The sequence below is a fragment of the Cornus florida genome, unplaced genomic scaffold, assembly GCF_030987335.1.
Source record: "Cornus florida cultivar Cherokee Brave unplaced genomic scaffold, ASM3098733v1 CherokeeBrave_3.0.0_Hap2_Chr09, whole genome shotgun sequence".
NCBI classification, from domain to species: Eukaryota; Viridiplantae; Streptophyta; class Magnoliopsida; order Cornales; family Cornaceae; genus Cornus; species Cornus florida.
Genome location: NW_026775579.1, coordinates 79835205 through 79855222, shown reverse-complemented (window position 1 = coordinate 79855222; position 20018 = coordinate 79835205). Strand labels below are relative to the sequence as shown.

The 20018-nt window shown below is 31.7% G+C and overlaps 1 protein-coding gene across 1 annotated transcript; it reads left to right on the top strand.

The window, feature by feature from the left end:
- The first annotated feature begins 2630 nt into the window (after positions 1 to 2630).
- On the top strand, positions 2631 to 11098 carry LOC132274560 (uncharacterized). Its single transcript, XM_059775872.1, has 7 exons — positions 2631 to 3079; positions 3198 to 3336; positions 6443 to 6544; positions 6851 to 6975; positions 7635 to 7918; positions 8018 to 8108; positions 10300 to 11098. Exons 1-7 carry the CDS (start codon positions 2969 to 2971, stop codon positions 10747 to 10749), a joined length of 1302 nt encoding a protein of 433 aa, XP_059631855.1. The 5' UTR covers positions 2631 to 2968; the 3' UTR covers positions 10750 to 11098.
- Positions 11099 to 20018: the final 8920 nt, after the last annotated feature.

Here is a 20018-nt window from a genome sequence, read left to right as displayed (position 1 = left end):
CCAATGAAACAAAGTATTAAGGGTATTATTAAGAAGTATGAGTAAGAGATGTGTAACTTGTACACGAAGCCTCGCGAGAGAGTGAGTTGTGAGTTCATGGGTGGAGAGAGTTAGGTTTGGTTGATAATTCTTTACAAATTGCAAGTCTCCTCATTATTATAGTATATCTCCGCATCCATAGATACAGTCATAAAGATGGTTGAACCATGTAAATCTTGTATTGTGCATGTGTGTTATTGCTTGGTGGGATCTTGAATAAGCTAGGTTGAATGTTCTTCTTGTTAGCTTCAAACTTTTTTGGACCAATCCAACTTCTGCATGTTCTTATCATGCGCGCTATCTTGTCGCGCCTGCTTCTTTGGTTTACGTTGGCCCCTAACAAAAGTTAATGATACTTAGACGATCACTTAGAGTGAATTTGTTCACTTACAAGTTCTGATGGTTCATGTTAACTAAATATAAGAAAGTAATGAGCCTCACTTTCTTATATCTTACATGTATGACCAATTTCAAATTGTAAATTAAGAATTCAATTTTTATTTTATTTTATTATTATTTTTTTTAGTAATCCACCTAAAAATCATTTAGGGCTGCTATAACTCCGTCTCCCATTATTAAATTTAGAATCGAAACTTTCACAAGTTAACATTAAAAGAGAATCCAAACTTACACAAGTTAACATTAAAATAAGGATCTTCTCTTGTACATTGATCATCTAGTGCATTGTACCAGAGTGGAGATCATTTACCAACAGAACAATCCGAATTTGTTAATATGATTGATGAATTTATAATGTTCAAAATTTTCCAATCACTTTTTTATAGGGGTGATAATTGGATGGGTTTGATCGGATTTTGAAGTGGTCATAAGTGGGTTAGTCTCCCATTATCAACCCGTCCAAGAAAGAGGTCATAAGTAGGTTAGGTGTTAAATGAGCTAATCAACCCACATATAACCCGACCCGCTCACATAATTTATTACTATGCTTATGTCACTTTGTACAATTAATTACTCCATTCATATGACTCTGTTGGATCAGCATGGCATAGTTGCATGTATATGCCAATATTTTTCCTTCTTACATGTTTTAAAATGTAGTAATAACTTGCAATGGTACACAAGAGAATATATAATAGTTATGAAATGTCCTGGAGATTCCATTGATGTCCTTAAATTAGTATATTCAATCCCACAAAATATGGGTGACAACCAACTCATGATCCACAATTCGATTGATAAGCCACTAGTGAATGTTTAAAAGAATTTGTGGGTGAGAGCATTCGCTGTGCAAGGAAGCAAATTAATTCTACACATTTTTAAAAGTGTGGAGGGACATCGACAGTCAGGGAGAGACAAAGAAGTATGTAAGTGGGACGACTTTAAATAAATAAATAAATAAAAAATGTTGTGGGGGGCGTTAGTGAAGTTTTTCTATAATTTCAGGTGGGCAAAATTTAAAATTTAAAATTATATAAATAAATAAATAAAAACAAAATTAATAGGTATAAAATGCAAAAGAAAAAGATTTCAGTGGGGCAATTGGCCCCACTGAGCCTATACTGAATCCGTACCTGCCGACAATTGATGAATTTATACTGTTCAAAATTTTAGAGTCACTTTCTTACTATATGTCACTTTGTACAATTAATTACTCCATTCATATGACTCTGTTGGATCAGCATGGCATAGCTGCATGTTTATACCAACAATTTCCTTCTGATGTATGTTTTAAAATGTAGTAATAACTTGCAATGGTACACAAGTAAATAAATAATAGATATGATATATCTTGGAGATTCCATTGATGTCCTTAAATTAGTATATTCAATCCCACAAAATATGGGTGACAACCAACTCATGATCCACAAATTTGGTTGATAAGCCACTAGTGAATGTTTATAAGAATTTGTGGGTGAGAGCATCCGCTGTGCAAGGAAGCAAATTAACTCAACACCTTTTTTAAAGTGTAAAGGGACATGGACAATTAGGGACAGATCGAGAAGTATGTAAGTTGGGGCGGCTTTTAAAAAAAATATATTGTGGGGGCATTAGTGAAGTTTTTCTATAATTTCAGGGGGGGGAAATTTTAAATTTTATAAGTATATAAATAAATAAATAAATAACAAAATTAATAGTTATAAAATGCAAAAGAAAAACATTTCAGGGGGGACAATTGGTCCCACTGGGCCTATACTGGATTTGTGTCTGTCAACAATTGTGCTGATGTGACTTTACACAATTGTTTTTGGAAAGTCCCTCCCCTTGGTGAGCTCTTTTCTCTTTCAATCTCAACCTTATTATTTTATTAGTTTTTGGCCCTACATTTTTTATTATTTGTCTTACACACCATTATTTTCTTTTTTAAAACAAAAATATATACAAGGGCCTATTTTGACCGTTGGTCAGACATTACAAGCGCTACTCTACACTCCACGGGTGTGGAATTCGAGAGAAACTTGATTGAGCCCGGTGCATGATGCTCCAGACTCATAAAAAAAATAAATAATAAAAAAATGAGACCTGCCACTTAAGTTTGAGTTTGAGTTGGAAGAATTAGATAATTAAATAAAAAAATTTAATTTTAAGTGCGAATTCAATACTTCAAAACACAACATTTGTAAATTTGGTTCGTATCATTATTATTATTTTTTCCCGTGTAATTTGGTTCGTATTCAACTTTTGTCTTTTAAAATCTCATGCCCTCAATCAGAATATAAGTTTAATTATAAAAAATTTAAACCAACCCAGCCCAGGGGAAAAAAGAAAAGAAAAAGAAAAGAGTACTATCCAAGCCAATCCAAGTATTAGATTTGGATCTGTCCAAGTTGCGGTCAAGTTATCTTTGCAGCCAAACGCTTCCTGCAAGCCCTAACTCTAGATTTACGCGCCAAAATCTGATAACTGGAAAACACCACAGGAACAAGGTAGGAAGAAAAAGAAATTAAAGGACAATCTCTCTCTACATAGTATGGCCGCAATCGGATGGTACGGACCCCTAATTGATCTGTCCAAAGCTTCTTCTCACATTGGCGATTATGTTCAGTTGCTCGTTTTCGTTCATAGATCTACTCCTATTCAGGTCTCTCTCTATATACACACACGCACTATACATACACAATTACACACACATGTCCTACAATGAGCTGTTAAACTTATAGAATATTATAAATTTTTTGAAAGCTTACTTTTTTGTGCAGTATAAGGTCCCAAATGGCAGAGAAGTAATCAGGACAGATATTCAGGTGGGTGACGATACACGTCCATTTTTCCCTGTATCCATATGGCAAAAGCAAATGAGGTCCATGGCATCTGCTGGAGATATCATTCTTCTACAGAGTAAGATCCACTTTTATCTTCATAAATTAAAATTATAAATTTAATGTTGAAAGGGGTTTATTTTGAGTTTTCATCTTAAGCGACATTTGTGGATGATCATTCTCATATGAATTGGTTGTTTTTAAACTTTTCGTAAAGAAATAGAAACTCAGTTCGGATGTTCCATTAAAGTCTTGCGTTCTGACAATGACTAAGAATATGCCTCTGATGCTTTTGATACTGATTTTCGTGCGTGAAGGCATTGTTCATCAAAGCCATGACTTGTGTCAGGAGGCTCTTGATAATAATTGAAAAGAAATTAGTGTCGGGTATGAGTTGTCATGCGACTCGTGTATCATGATTAGTTCTTTAGAACTATAAATCAAACCACAATTAATAAAATTAAACTCTAATGGGGTGCATTTTAATACTGATAGGAAAGAGCAGAAAAGAAAGCCACGAAGACAAACTGATACAAAAATGATATCCAGTGATATAATTTTCTACCGGAGACTCAGCAATACAATTTTCATTCTCAAAGTATCTTAAACTTGTGTTAATACACACTTACGAATTAAAACTTAAAAGACTGGCAGTGTGATCAATTCATAGTTCCCATCATTTTAGACATCTACCATTCATCCGTTGACTGAAATAATAAAATTATTTGTTTTCTTTGATTCAAACACTGTTCCCAAACCATGATTAGAGTTTTTTTTTTTTTTTTTTTTTAAGTCGAAAAGCTATTTGGATTTCTACTATTACATTACAAATTGGTCAGTTTTGTCTTAAACTTCATACTAGCCTTGTGGCTTAGAGAAATTCATTAGTAACTGTAATCGGGCATACTACATTGGGGAAGCCCTTTCGATTCAGGAACCTTTGTCTGTTTGTTTTGTTTGATATCTCTAGAATGATCCTTGGCCAGGAGGTTAAAAAGGTCCAAATTTTGATTTCTAAGAACTTGTTTTTCTGTCTTTTAATGCCATTTCGATGATCCAATGAACTGCTTCCTTCCACAAAATTCATCATGAAAAAGAATAGCATAGATCGATGCTAAATGCTCCGAGAGACCAACAATAAACCAGACTGTTGTAGTAGGAACCTTAGGGAGATGCTGAAAGCAGTAAAATTAATTTTTTTAAATGATATTGATAGCGAAATTGTGTATTTCAGTTGATGTTGTTGTTTGACACTTCTATGGGTACATGAATTCAGTTCTTAATGTTTTTTTTTTTTTTCATTTAATTCCGTTGTCCTTTTTTGTCATTTAATGTCAAGCACAATTAAGGGTAATGGAAAGAGAAAAGCAAGTTTCCTAAACTAACTTAAAAAAAAAAAAAAAGTAGTTTTAATATTGTCCATTGGATGAGATCCAAAGGCTGCAATTAAAGAGAGTATACAGCTCCCTACTCACAAGGGAGCTGTTGAACACCACTATATATATATACCTTCGAATCCTTTTGTTATGGATGAATTGACTTGACAAAATCACATGTAGGATGAGATTTTGTAGTGTATAATATTTGCCAATATTAAGGTCATGGGTTCAAGACAAGAAACATCCTATCCGCGTGCAGAGGTAAGGCTCAAAATAAGGAAACAGCTTCTTTGTATGCAAGGGTAAGCTTGCGTAGATCTAACCCTCTCCAGATCCTGCAATGGCGGGAGCTTGCTACACGAGGCTATCCCTTTTTTGTATCGATGAATCTAAACAATGGATAAATGCCATATTAGAAGTACAGAGAGAAGTATGGGAAATAGTGTCAAGACTAACAAGTGATGATCTTAAATAAGTGCAGTAGCAGGATATGATTGTTTTAAGTGTTGCTAGAAGGCTCCATAAGGATGAATGGTAGATGTCTAAAATGATGTGAATTGAAATGTTGAAGTGGGAACTATGAATTGATCACACTCCCACTCTTTTAAGTTTTAATTTGTAAGTGTATTAACATAAGCTTTTTACTTATCAAAAAAAAAAAAAAATGTGTATTAACATAAGCTTAAGATACTTTGAGATTGAAATCGTATTGCTGAGTCTCCAGTAGAAGATTATATGACTGGATATCATTGTGTATCAGTTTTTGTCCTAGTGGGTTTCTTTTATGCTCTTTCCTATCAGTATTAAAATGCATGCCAAAATAGTTTTAATTTTATTAATTGTGGTTTTATTTAAAGTTCCAAAGAACTAATCATGATGCATGAGTCGAATGACAGTTCAAACGTGGCACAAATTTCTTTTCAATTATTATCAAGAGCCTCCTGACACAAGTCGGGGCTTAAGAGGAAAACTCTAAATAAGCCCCTTTTGACATTAAATTTATAATTGTATAAAATTTTAATTATTTTCTTGCTAATTTTGTCTTTTAGATTCCTTGTGGTTGTAATTATATCTCCTTGTTGATTGTAGCTAACCATTATCAACTGATTGTGGCAATTCCATCATCTTCTCCTTTATTTTTCCTTTCAGTTTAGATTATACATGATATATATGTTCACTCATATCAATTTATAGAAAAAAAAAAAATCGACTTAATGGCCTTATAATAGGAACATATTTGTATAATGGGAAGGTTTTCAAGACCAATCTGACCAACTAACAAGGCTGAATCCAAAGAATCGACTAACAGCGTCCTGTGCTGCACTGAGTGATTCAACTGAATAATACTGGGGCATGGTCAGAGAGTCCATTAGTACGAGTAATAACTCTAGCTTTGGAGAGGAGAGTCAAAATCTCATGGTTAACCAGAATTCTGTCTAACCTGCAAGCTATTCTTCTTCGGCCTTCGCAAACAAAGAGTTTGGTTGAAATATTTATAAATATCGCATGCTTGTTATATATGTTTATATAGTTATAAGACTAAGCCCCCTATGAATTAGTTCCAAGAAAGCGTCTTAGGCAACCAAATTAATGGCTTTATGGTGGAGCAAATCTTTGATATCTATTTTTTTTATCTTGTTCATGGTAATTGTACATTTTGTGTTGGTATATATCTCTTTGTTATTAGTTCCCTTAATTAATCCTTTGTTTACAGATAGGCGAATTTTGATGTTTGGTTTCTAAATTCACAACTGGTGACTAGTAATCCATTCCCATTGGAATTTTGATATGTTTCACTTGATGTAGATGTCAGAATTTCACGATTTGGGGATATTGTTGAGGCCAGAACCGTCCAACACTCATCTTTACAATGTTTAGTCCGTTCTTCTGAAATGCTCGTTACCAAGGGTATTCATTCTCTGTTCTCCCTTCTTCTTAGGAACCACTGTAGCTATTATAGTGAGAGGTGTTGTTATCTCCCTCTTTGCAGCTTATATCTTATTATGTGATATTTTTAATACCATTTTTGTTTTATTTAAATTTCAACAAATATTGCATCTATTTCATTGGACAAGTTTATAGTTGGCATAACTTTCATGGAAATATTTGTATCCATTTAAGTATTTGCATAAAATGAGATGAACAAAGCATGTGAAGTATTCACTTGACTCTACTTAATTAATAGAGCATAAGATTTTATGTTTATTCATTTAGATGCAGATGATGCAGTTCGGGATTGTCGAATTGGGATAACCACCATGGGAAAGCTTAAGAAAGTTATCAAATGGGTGCAGCGAGCTGGATCTACCCTTTACAATGTCAAATTGCACAGCTATCAAGTATTCTCTTCACCATATAATTTCTATTGAATTCCCATATATTTACATGAGAACATGTACAATCATTTGGTAGAAAAAATATTAATAGTTCATCCTTTAAGTTTCAACAGACTAAGTTCATGGAAACACATTATTCTGATAAATTGTCTTTGCTTTGAATTGTGCCCAAGTCACTTATTTTGCGCGCATACAATCTGGATACAGTAATTTCGTTTTGCTGCTATACACCTATAAGGGTCTATTGCTTAGTGCCATGGTAGAAGCCCGGTCTGACAAGCATGAAAATTCTGGTTTGGGTTTGATGGCAGTCACTTTGTGCAGATAATGCCAAAGGCTTGGTTTATACCTAGCATGCCTCTCACAGAACTCTAGAAATACATACAAATTTTATATAGTGTGCATTCCCACATACATACATGCATACAATTTATTATGTTATTGAGAATTTCATTAACATGTGGCAATTCTCAATGGTAAGGTTGTTCTTCTATATACTGCAGTCTTACCTTTGCTGATAGTCCAGTATGTTTGTTTACATTGGTTCTTAGTGTTAAATCTCACATATTATTAGTCAGTTCCTCAATCATGTCCTGGTTTCCATTGTATGTTCCATCATCTTACTTGTATAAAAGATTTTATCTGTGTATAACTTTCACTAGAACAAGAGGCAGGTGTCAATAAACTGGAAAGTGCATGAAGAGGGAGATTCTAAAGATTGTTTTTCACTTCTAGAAGTATCGCTTCTAAATGATTCCTGTAAGGCAACCTTTTATGCATCTGTTGGTGAAATTTTTCTGCCATTTACCGGGAAAAATCTTTCTGAATCTGAGGATGAAAGGATGTTCGTCAGCACGAGATTATCTATAATGGGAAATAACGATTTAGCTGAAGATCTCATATGTACTGGCTGCAAGATATGTGGCTCTCCTTTAAATAAGATAGGGTATGGAGAAAATTCAGTTCTTTGCAACTGTTTCCTTTTTAATCAAGCAAAACTGATCATAATGGTTACTGAATGGTATGTATTCCTTCATTGTTACAGGTCTACGTTTGAACAAAGCTCTCTTTCACTGTATTGTCCAAAAAGCTCTAACCACTTCCATGCTGCAAGCTCAATATATAGACCCTTCATGGTATGGATATCTTCTTGGACAATTTCATTTACCTGAATCTCTTCTTCTTCAAGTACGAACGCTGAACACCTATTCCCTAGAAGTGATGACCAAAAATATTGCGGGAAATTGGATATTTATTATATTGAATGTTACTTGAGTACATTGTTAAAGCATTTGCCTGAATGCAGTTTTCGTCAAGGATGCTAGTGAGTTTTTATGTTCTTGGCAGTCATTAGAACTTAAGGAAATTAAATCTAAACCCACATAACCTATTCTACTTCACTCTGTTTGAAACCCAATCTCCTAACCTGAGGCGGGGTGAGATCCCTCTTGATCCCAAGTTATAGATAGAGTTACAGTTCACAGATGAGCAACTTTTCCTATTCGAACTGGTAAAAGAGAAAATCCTCGAAAACAAAATTTGAAGTTTATCTTCACGAATCACAATGGCACTCTTTCATCAAGGTGACTGAAAAATTCCAGACCAATAAAAATATTTTCTTTCTAGCATGCGATGTTAGCAAGGAGAAAAATGATGAGGTCTTGTTGCATTACCCTTTCTTCTTTTTTTTTTCGAAAAGCCAATTTCATATGTATCTATCTCAATCTAGTGCCAATTTTCTATTCAAATCACTTTGATGATGTTTCAAGGAGTAGGGAAGGGTACACTGGGAATTTGGGATTATGATGGAGTCATAAGAGATGGCAATGGTGCTGTCATGTGGAATCAAACAGATCTCCCCTAGGGATCACAGATGCAACCTTTGCAGAAGAGGATACTCTCCTGCCTGACCATAGTTTTGTCCAAACTATTGATTCTCTTGAAGTTTATTCAACATGAAGATTCAGAACATCGTTGGATAGATACGTGATATCAATACTAACAGTTTCACAGTGATAAAAATTGTTCAATTAAGAAGAATAGTTTCATAATTTACAGGTTACAGAACATATGATGCAGTATTGCAATGAGCCTGAGGAATATTTAAGGAGATGATCGTGTGATGCTATCCAGATTTCATTAGTAATAAAAGATTGCTGTGTAAGATCTTAGCCATTAACCATTAACATAACTCTGGGCCATTTGATTGTGGAGTAAACTTCATATAAATCTTAAAAATGATGCAACTTCAAGAAGAAAAAAAAAGAGCATAAATTGAAATGGGTCCAAGCAGCAACTAAATGCTCTTTATTTCTGTTAAAATGTCATTTGACCTAATTTTTCATCAAATGTTGTGTCTTTACTTTATGTTTTCAGTTTCTGTACAGAAACAAATGTTAGAAGTCCACATAGGATCAGCTGTTGTCAATGGAAATTAGCTTCTGTACAATTTTCTACAGCCTTGTAAGTGCACATGATTAATCAGGATTTCCTCAAGATTTGCTTCTATGCTTTAGTTTCGTTCCCCTTCTATTTGCCTGCTATACTCTTCCGTATTTTGTACTTCATTTTTCTATCTTAAATGTAGAATTTCATATATTAAGTACCAGGGTAATACAACATTTGGTGAGATCCAAAACAGCTTGTAGGGTGTAAGAGCCCTGTAAAGAAATTTTGATGGTGATTTCATGTCTTAGAGCTTGCACGGTTACTTTTTGTTACACCAATGGTTATGTGTTGTGACATACGTACCCTGAAACCAAGATTGAACTCCATTCTCTGATTTGCCTGCATTTGCACACCACCTGCAAATAGAAAAATATATTCTAAAAAGAAAACAAAGTTATTGTTAGAGATAACAAGATCTCATTTGCAACAAGTATGGATGTCATTTGCTCTTTTTACCTTTTTTCTTCCCCCTGTGTTTATTGCTAAACCATATTGATCTACTTTAATATAACAGTAAATGTACTAACTGAATAAAAAATATGGATCCATTTGGAAATATCAGTAGAGTTGTTTGTCTCTTAGCACCCTTGTGTTCATTGTGTGGCAACACTTCATTATTCTCATTGAAATTATCATTTCATCTGTTACTTGGATACGTAAAGGACAAATTTGGATATGCTGTTGTTTTCAATTTTGTAAAAAATTGGCCAAACATCTTGTAAGTTCATAGTACAGATCCTAACTTGTACCATTATCATCCTTCGCATAGGAAATTATCTTTGTACTTCTATTCCTCACAAGGTTCATGCAATATGGTGCCTTTTTATGTTCTGGCCTTTAAATTTGCTACCACTGATGTGTGCGCGTGTTCATTTGCAGTTATATGTATGGGATGACTCGAAATATATCCCACTCCTCGTCCGAAACAAGGCTGCTGAACTCTTGTTTGGAAACATCGGGGCTGAGAGAGTATACTCATCCTATCAGGGCCAAAAGCATTGTCAGAAACCTAATCCAAATAAGGTTCACAAGAAAGTTTATTCTAATGCAAGAGCCACCAAGCGAAATGATGATGGTGGTTCTCACTCAGCTGGTGCAAATGATAGCCTGGGCCCAAATGAAGAACAGCAATGTGACAAAAACCCAAACTTCTATTTAATTTGGTTAGTTTTGCTGAAAATGTTACTGCAACAAGGAAAAAACAGCCAATTGAAATTCGAAGTTACAATTGATGCAGGGAGAGATTGGGAAAGTGGGAGGTTCGAAATGTTGGGTGTGACATTTCCATGCTTAGGAATTAATACAAATTTTCAAAAGCTTAATGTGTGATGCCTTGATACATTTGTTTCCCCTGCAAGGCCAGATTAGTTTTCATGCCGTACATTTAGGTTAATATGTATTCTAATGTTCTTGGATGATAGGGTCTCAGGGTTACTACCCAATATCTTTGGTTCGTGGCTAATTGCAGATATTCAGGGTTTACCTTGTTGTCACAAGTCCAAAGGGCGCCTGGTTGGAACGGATCCTCATTCCCTCCTCCTAACAACGGTAATTCTCTTCTCAACTAGTGGCAAAGCTTCTTTACAGTGCTTGGCTTATACTTATTTGCCTATTTCCTTGTACTGTGAGAGGTTTTGGGTTTTATTTGTTGGTTATCATACTGTTTACTCCCTTTGTTGTCAAGTAACTTATCCTAATCTACCAAAAATGAATAAATAATAATAATATTTCATATTGCATTCTAGAATGGATTTATACCAACATTAGATTAGGTAAATAAATCTTGCAGGATGATTAATACTAAAAAATAACCACTAAATGGAACTTTAATCTCTTTAAGAAATGAGCTAAAACCACTAAATTTAATGAAAACAAATGTGAGATTGAGTTTCCAAAACCTAACAAAATTTTGGAATGTTTACTCCTGTAATGCCATCCTTTTCATTTTTTAAAGCATATTACCCCAACTATAATTCGTTATAGGTTGTGCAAATGATTTTCTTAAGCCTAGCTGTAAAAATGAAAATGTGGTGTAGAGAATTTTTTCATGCTTTAAATAGAAGTAAATGAACTAGGGTTATAGTTTTTATTTATTTATTTTTTGGTTTAAGGAAATGAATTAAACTCAAAAATACAATCTGTACATATTGTAAGGGGCATTCCCCATGTGATTACAAGTATAAACTCCTCCAATCCAAAAGGTTAGAGCTGATCACAAGTACATGGCAAATGATTAAAGCATTTATTATCTTGAATGCTACAGAGTATTACATTGAATTTCACTCTGTAATTTTGTTTTTTTATTTTAGTTATTCCAATGGCCAAATGAAACTCATATTCAGTACTCTGATAAAATATTAGGAGATGTAAAAGTTTGTTGAGTCTCTTCACTTCAATGTTGATTACTACTACCCAAATATGCTTGAAGAAGCATATCGAATACACAAATCCAACCTACAATACAATACTATTTGTATGAAGGTGTTGTGTTCACATTCGAATCTGCTTTTTCACACGTAATTGAACTTTTATCATTACATCAAGCAACGACCTATCAAAGTTTTGTGGAAGCATTTTGAATGTAAATCCAACCCACACAATACAATACTATTTGTATGAAGAGGTTGTGTTCACATTCGAAAGTGTTTTTTCGAATGTGAACACAACCTCAAGCAACGACCTATCAAAGTTTTGTGGAAGCATTTTGAATGCAAATCCAACCCACACAATACAATACTATTTGTATGAAGAGGTTGTGTTCACATTCGAAAGTGTTTTTTCACGTGTAATCGAACCCAACTCATCTCCCATAAAATTGGGATTGTGCAAACCTACTACCAATCAAAATGAGAAATCTCAAAATTTTGAAATTAAAACAACAGGTTGTCCTAAATCATTGCATTAGCTCCACCACTAAACTTCAAAACAAAAGCCATTATCAAAAAAACGAAAATAGTTCTAACCACCAACCATTTGGCCTCTACTCTATAATCTCCAAATTGTATATTTCTTAATAATAGAGTCGTTGTCTTAAGCCGTAGAGAGCCCCAAAATGATGCACACGAAGCAACTAAAATTTCCACATAAAATATAAGTTTATTCTCTTTAAACCAGACAATTAAGTAGCAATCACGGCCCTCATTAATTTTTTTTAGGTCATTAATTAACTATTAATCTCCTTGTTTGAGTAATGGATCTGAAGCAGTGACATCAGTAGCTCACAAAATTACTTTATTATATAGGTCTAATATTGAATTTAATGGCCATGCATGACGTATGCAGGAAAAAGCATCTTAGTGAGTTAATTAATCTTTGATTAACTTAATTAGGATTGATTGACTCGAGATTATCGCTCCACCTGGAGGACAATTAGCAAATTTGCTGGTCTCCTTCAAACGCTGAAAAGCTAGGTGGGACTAATTCCCTACTTAGGTTTGTATGTTAATTAATGTAAACTATATAAAATGATCGTTCTTCGTTTAACAAAATATATTTGAAAAAAAATTGCTAATATATTTAAAACATAGGCTTAAGTCTAAACCAAGTGGATGTTGTTTATTCTTAATCAGAAGTGTATTAAAATACACATCATTACAGAAAATTGTTATTTTGAAGTCTAACGAATGAATAACTATTGAAATTAAGTTTAGGAACAAAATGAAGTTTGATGCCTTGAAAACAATGAAAACCAGATGAACATATTGAAAATGCACTTGACCTGCATACAACTTTCAAAATTTTAAGGGTCTCGGAGTTTATTCAGAAGGAAAAATTAAGACTTAGATGATGATGATGATGATGATTATTATGAAGCCGATCATCATGCTAATAATAATAGTACTTATCAAAATGGTGAACCATGAAGTCCTTCTGCCACAAAGTCATTATCAAAAGCAGTCAAGATTACGGTGTACTTAAAGAACAATTAGTAGATTAATTATTGGTCTAACCCTTTAATTATTCAAAGGACTAATAGTTTAAGAGCTTAATTCTTTCGTCGTGTCACGATTCTCGGACATGGACAAGGGGTAAAACAAACCAGTTTGAGCTCCCCATGTCTTCTACAGATCTGCTAAATGATACTCCACATAGGGCAATGCAGTGCTTTGCCGGTTGTTCGATAAACAGTACTCTCCTTGTGCGTCATTCCCATAGAAAAAAAGAATAATACACCCGTGAATGTGATTTAAGTATAATTAATCAACCCAAACCAGCTAATTCAAACCCTAGTTATGACTAGTCCAAAACTGCCAAACCCTAGGCATTATATTTGAAGATGATGATGTTATATTCTCTGCAATATACAACAAGAAGAATCAAATTTAATTCTATTAATTAAAACAATTGTTGAAGCTTTGTAATTATATGATTTCATGAAATGCATGTACCAGAATGTACTACTGCACATGAAATTTATTTTTTAAAAAGAGAATCTCATGGTTTGTAAAGCAGACAGGAGTATATCATCTTTTACTGGGCATATACTAGTGAATATGCATATCATACCAACCAGATTTTAAATAATTTGGAGTTGACAATCACTGTATTTATATATTCAGAACTTATATATATATTCATTGATCAATATATAAAGAAAAAAAAAATGTAAAAACTATGTTTTCCAAAGTGAGCCAATTATAGGTGCTTTGACTTGATTTATGAATGTTTAATCCTTGTGCTTTCATCACCATCCATTTGCGTTAGGACAGTGATGGGCTAGTTTCCACAATCATGGTATGGAGCCAAAAATTGGGAAAAATTAAATTAAAAAAATCAAATGTCCATTTCAAATATTGTATCCATCCTGGACCAAATTAGTAAAATTAATTAATTAATTAAACAAATAATAGTTTATTTGTTGATTTTTTTTTTTTGCTACTAGTTGGTTCTAAGGTAATAATAAGATTTATAATTGGTTCTAAGGTAATAAGTTCTAACCAGTATATGCACATACTGATTAAGCTTTACACAATAGAATTTCACAATATTTACAAAATTTTGGTTTAAAAAATAAATAAAAAATAAACTGGCATTAACTTTTTCATGATTGGCATTCCCTAGGCTTTTTGCACATTTAAAAACGTGGAGTTGTTTTTTAAAATATTTACAACATTTTGGTTTAAAATAAAAATAAAAATAAAAAATAAAAATAAAAATAAAAATAAAAACTGGCATTAACTTTTTCATGATTGGCATTCCCTAGACTTTTTTGCACATTTAAAAACGTGGAGTTGTTTTTTTAAATTTTGTTCTGCTTCGAGTGTTTTGTTTAGGTACAATCAAAATGTACCATTTTTGGGGCACACGTATCAATATTGGACTATTTTAGTTTCAAAAAGTCAAATTGAGTAGTCCTTTTTTTTAATAAATTTCGTACAATATATTTGTATAATTACTTGCTACATTGTTTTCTAATTTTCTAAATTTGAGAGGTGTGCAGATTTTGTAAATTAGTAGTCCTTTTTTGAATAAAATTTCATACAATATATTTGTATAAGTACTTGCTACATTGTTTAGAAAGTGGACCCTCTATTGTAATGGAGATGTGGGATGATTAATTAGATAATGCTATTTATGCCGCGTCATAATATTATATTTAAGTTGATGATGTGGCATAACACCACTTTTGATCGACATAGGAGTATAGGGCCTCTCTCTAGGCCTTAGTTGAAGGTACTAGTTTTGTGACATATACTCAGATCAATATTGAATTATTTAAGCCTAAATTAGTCCAATGTGAAACCTAATTTTTTTTTTTTTTTTTTTTCTTTGAACATTTCAAACTGAATCTTTTTATTTTATTGTTTTCGGGACTTGAACTCTTTCTCCCCTCTTTAAGGTTGGGATATACTTTATAGTTATACCATTGAACTAAAAGTTCTTTTTGATAACTAATAACTCTTTTCTTGATCCAATATATTTTTACATTTTTGTGATGTTTTTGCCTATTTCAAACCATATAGGTCAATACTGGACAATTTTTACTCTTGACTAGCCTAATTTTTTTATACAACTCACAAGTAAGAAGTATCGAATTCATGCTTTGAAATTAAAATTGATGCAAAGCTTTTTTTTAAGTAACTGAGATATCTAGGGATTTGTCCTTTCTTTTTCTTTTCTTTTTTCAAAAAATATATATATATATGTATTATAGAAAAACTAGTTTGGAAAAAGTTCAGAGTTTACTTGATTTGTAATTTTGAAAATAGTTTTCAAGAATTCAGAGAATAGAAAACAGTTTTCAGAGAATAATAAAAGACAGTTCTCTGAAAACACACATTTTTATAACTGAGTTTACAGAAAACGGAACCAAAAGTTTTTTCTGCAATTTTCTATTTTTAATTTTCTGAGAACAAAAAAATGTTTTTAGAGTTACAAACCAGGCAATGACTCAGTTTCTTCTTATTCTAATTTCAATACATCATTTCAAGTCATATATTGCATTTGAAACTACCAATTTGAAATTGGAATTAAAAGAAATTTAGTTCAAAACTTAAATTAAAATTTTTTCGATTCTAATTCTTAAACTCTTAAACTTAGGTACTTCCAAACACAACTCAAGTTATGTACGGTTACATATAATTGAAGTTTTGAAATTAAAATTGGTTGAATTAGAAAAAAATAATTTATAAAATTAAACTATTTTTTTTAAAATTTTACCAATTTTAATTTTAATGTCAAATACTGTATCCATCCTGGACCAAATTAGTAAAATTAATTAATTAAGCAAATAATAGTTTATTTGGTGATTTTTTGGTACTAATTGATTCTATTATAATAATTAGATTTATACGTTAACTTGTTCTAACTGATCAAATGTCCATTTCAAATATTGTATCCATCCTGGACCAAATTAGTAAAATTAATTAATTAATTAAACAAATAATAGTTTATTTGTTGATTTTTTTTTTTTGCTACTAGTTGGTTCTAAGGTAATAAAAAGATTTATAATTGGTTCTAAGGTAATAAGTTCTAACCAGTATATGCACATACTGATTAAGCTTTACACAATAGAATTTCTCAATATTTACAAAATTTTGGTTTAAAAAATAAATAAAAAATAAACTGGCATTAACTTTTTCATGATTGGCATTCCCTAGGCTTTTTGCACATTTAAAAACGTGGAGTTGTTTTTTAAAATATTTACAACATTTTGGTTTAAAATAAAAATAAAAAATAAAAATAAAAATAAAAACTGGCATTAACTTTTTCATGGTTGGCATTCCCTAGACTTTTTTGCACATTTAAAAACGTGGAGTTGTGTTTTTTAAATTTTGTTCTGCTTCGAGTGTTTTGTTTTGGTACAATCAAAATGTACCATTTTTGGGGCACACGTATCAATATTGGACTATTGTAATGGAGATGTGGGATGATTAATTAGATAATGCTATTTATGCCGCGTCATAATATTATATTTAAGTTGATGATGTGGCATAACACCACTTTTGATCGACATAGGAGTATAGGGCCTCTCTGTAGGCCTTAGTTGAAGGTACTAGTTTTGTGACATATATTCAGATCAATATTGAATTATTTAAGCCTAAATTAGTCTAATGTGAAACCTAAGTTTTTTTTTTTTTTTTTTTTAATTTAAATTTTTGAACATTTCAAACTGAATTTTTTTATTTTATTGTTTTCGGGACTTGAACTCTTTCTCCCCTCTTTAAGGCTAGATTATACTTTATAGTTATACCATTAGACTAAAAGTTCTTTTTGATAACTAATAATTCTTTTCTCGATCCAATCTATTTTTACATTTTTGTGATGTTTTTGCCTATTTCAAACCATATAGGTCAATACTAGACAATTTTTACTCCTGACTAGCCTAATTTTTTTTTATAAAACACACAAGTAAGAAGTATCGAATTCATGCTTTGAAATTAAAATTGATGCAAAGCTTTTTTTTAAGTAACCGAGATATCCAGGGATTTGCCTTTTATTTTTTTTTTTCTTTTTTCAAAAAAAAAATATATATATATATTATAGAAAAACTAGTTTGGAAAAAGTTCACAGTTTACTTGGTTTGTAATTTTGAAAATAGTTAACGGAACCAAAAGTTTTTTCTGCAATTTTCTATTTTTAATTTTCTAAGAACAAAAAAATGTTTTTAAAGTTACAAACCAAGCAAGGACTTAGTTTCTTCTTATTCTAATTTCAATACATCATTTCAAGTCATATATTGCATTTGAAACTACCAATTTGAAATTGGAATTAAAAGAAATTTAGCTCAAAACTTAAATTAAATTTTTTTCGATTCTAATTCTTAAACTTAGGTACTTCCAAACACAACTCAGGTTATGTACGGTTACATATAATTGAAGTTTTGAAATTAGAATTGGTTGAATTAGAAAAAAATAACTTATAAAATTAAACTATTTTTTTTTACCAATTTTAATTTTAATTTCAAATATTGTATCCATCCTGGACCAAATTAGTAAAATTAATTAATTAAGCAAATAATAGTTTATTCGGTGATTTTTTGGTACTAATTGATTCTATTATAATAATTAGATTTATACGTTAAACTTGTTCCAACTGAGGAAGGGTATTTACAAAATTTTGGTTAATAAATAAATAACTGGCGTTCACTTTTTCATGATTGGCATTCCCTACACTTTTTGCACATTTAAAAACGTGGAGTTGTTTAATAATTTTGTTCTCCTTCGAGTGTTTTTGTTTAGGTACAATCAAAGTGTGCCATTTTTGGGGGCACACAGATCAATATTGGACTATTTTAGTTTCAAAAAGTCAAATTGAGTTGGATGTGAACCTAAAGTTTTCTAATTTTCTAAAATTGAGAGGTGTGCAGATTTTGTAAATTAGAAGTCCCTTTTTGAATAAAATTTCATATACAGTAATATATTTGTATAAGTACTTGCTACATTGTTTAGAACGTGGATCCTTTATTGTAATGGAGATATCGGGTGATTAATCAAATAATGCTATTTATGCCACATCATAACATTATATTTAAATTGATGATGTGACATAACACCACTTTAGACCGACATAGGAGTATAGGAACCCTTTGTAAGATCTACTCGAAGGTATTAGTTTCGTGACATATATTCAAATTAATATTGAATTATTTAGGCCTAAGTTATTATAATGTGAAACCTACTAAGTTCTTTTTTAAAAAAAAAAAAATTTGAACATTTCAAACTGATTATTTTTATTTTATTGTTTTTGGAACTTGAACACTTTCTCTACTTTTTAAGGCTAGGTTATACTTTATAGTTATACCATTGGACTAAGAGTTCTTTTTGGTAACTAATAACTCTTTTTTCGATCCAATCTATTTTTACATTTTTGTGATTTTTTGCCTATTTCAAACCATATAGTTAAATATTGAACAATTTTTACTACTGAATAGCCTAATTTTTTTATACAACTCACAAGAAGTATCGAATTCATGCTTTGAAATTAAAATTGATGCAAAGTTTTTTTTTAAGTAACCGAGATATCCGGGGATTTGCCCTTTCCTTTTTCTTTTATTTTTTCAAATAAATATATATATATTAGAGAAAAACTAGTTTGAAAAAAGTTCAATTTATTCTGATTCTAATTTCAATACATCATTTCAAGTCATATATTGCATTTGAAACTACCAATTTGAAATTGGAATTAAAAGAAATTTAGTTCGAAATTTAAATTAGATTCTAATTCTTAAACTCAGGGGCTCCCAAACATACTTCAGGTTATATTTGGTTGCATAGAATTGAAGTTTTGAGATTAGAATGGATGGAATTAGAAAAAAGTAACTCATAAATTAAACCAAAATTTTCTTTAATTCCATCAATTTCAATTTTATCTGGCCGAACACAGTCTCAAAGAATTTTTGCCCTTGTCAAATTTTTATATGGAAAGTAGAGAAAAATTAAAAATTTAAAAATTTAAAAAAGGTACTATATCCGTCTCATATTAGTTGTCCATTTCGAAAATTTTGACGTGCTAACAACTTTTATTTTTTAGTCATTTGAGATTATTTTTAATCATATTCTTTTTATATGCTTATATATTACATATATCACATTTTAAATGTCTATTTCGATAACTAAATTTTTTTGAAATATACAACTAAAATAAGACGGAGATAGTATTTGAGAATAATGCGTAAGGGTCACTAGACTCGTTTACTGTTTGGTTGGCCGTCCAAATTGGAGCAGGTAAGTGCGCCGCAAGACGGACGCGCGTGCTTCATTTCCAGAAACATGTCTGTTTCACCACTTGTTGGCCGTTTCATTAATATACATACCATGCTCAAATTCTACATCTTAGGTCACTTAGTTCATCATCATTAAAATTTTAATCTCATGATACTACAAAGTACAAATTCTCTTTGAAATATATATATATATACACTCACACTACAAATTATTACCCTTTTTTTTTTCTTTTTTTTTTTACTGTTGCCCTTTTTCTCTTTTTGGAAATTTCACTGTCCCTGTCAAAGACTTGCCAGAAGTTTTGGGCCAAAACTAACTTTGACCAATTAATCCAACCTCCTCCTCTTCAACTGCCCAACTGATCCTGAATCATCCTAGCCATTCAGTTGGTTGACTTTTTCTGCATAATATTGAAATGTCCCAAGTCCTTCA

Excerpts from the sequence above, each read along its gene's own strand:
- LOC132274560 (XM_059775872.1), top strand. The coding sequence starts at position 2,969 with ATGGCCGCAATCGGATGGTACGGACCCCTAATTGATCTGTCCAAAGCT. Across the intron at positions 7,919-8,017 it reads TCTCCTTTAAATAAGATAGG|GTCTACGTTTGAACAAAGCT; the intron begins GTATGGAGAAAA and ends TCATTGTTACAG. Across the intron at positions 8,109-10,299 it reads CAATATATAGACCCTTCATG|TTATATGTATGGGATGACTC; the intron begins GTATGGATATCT and ends GTTCATTTGCAG.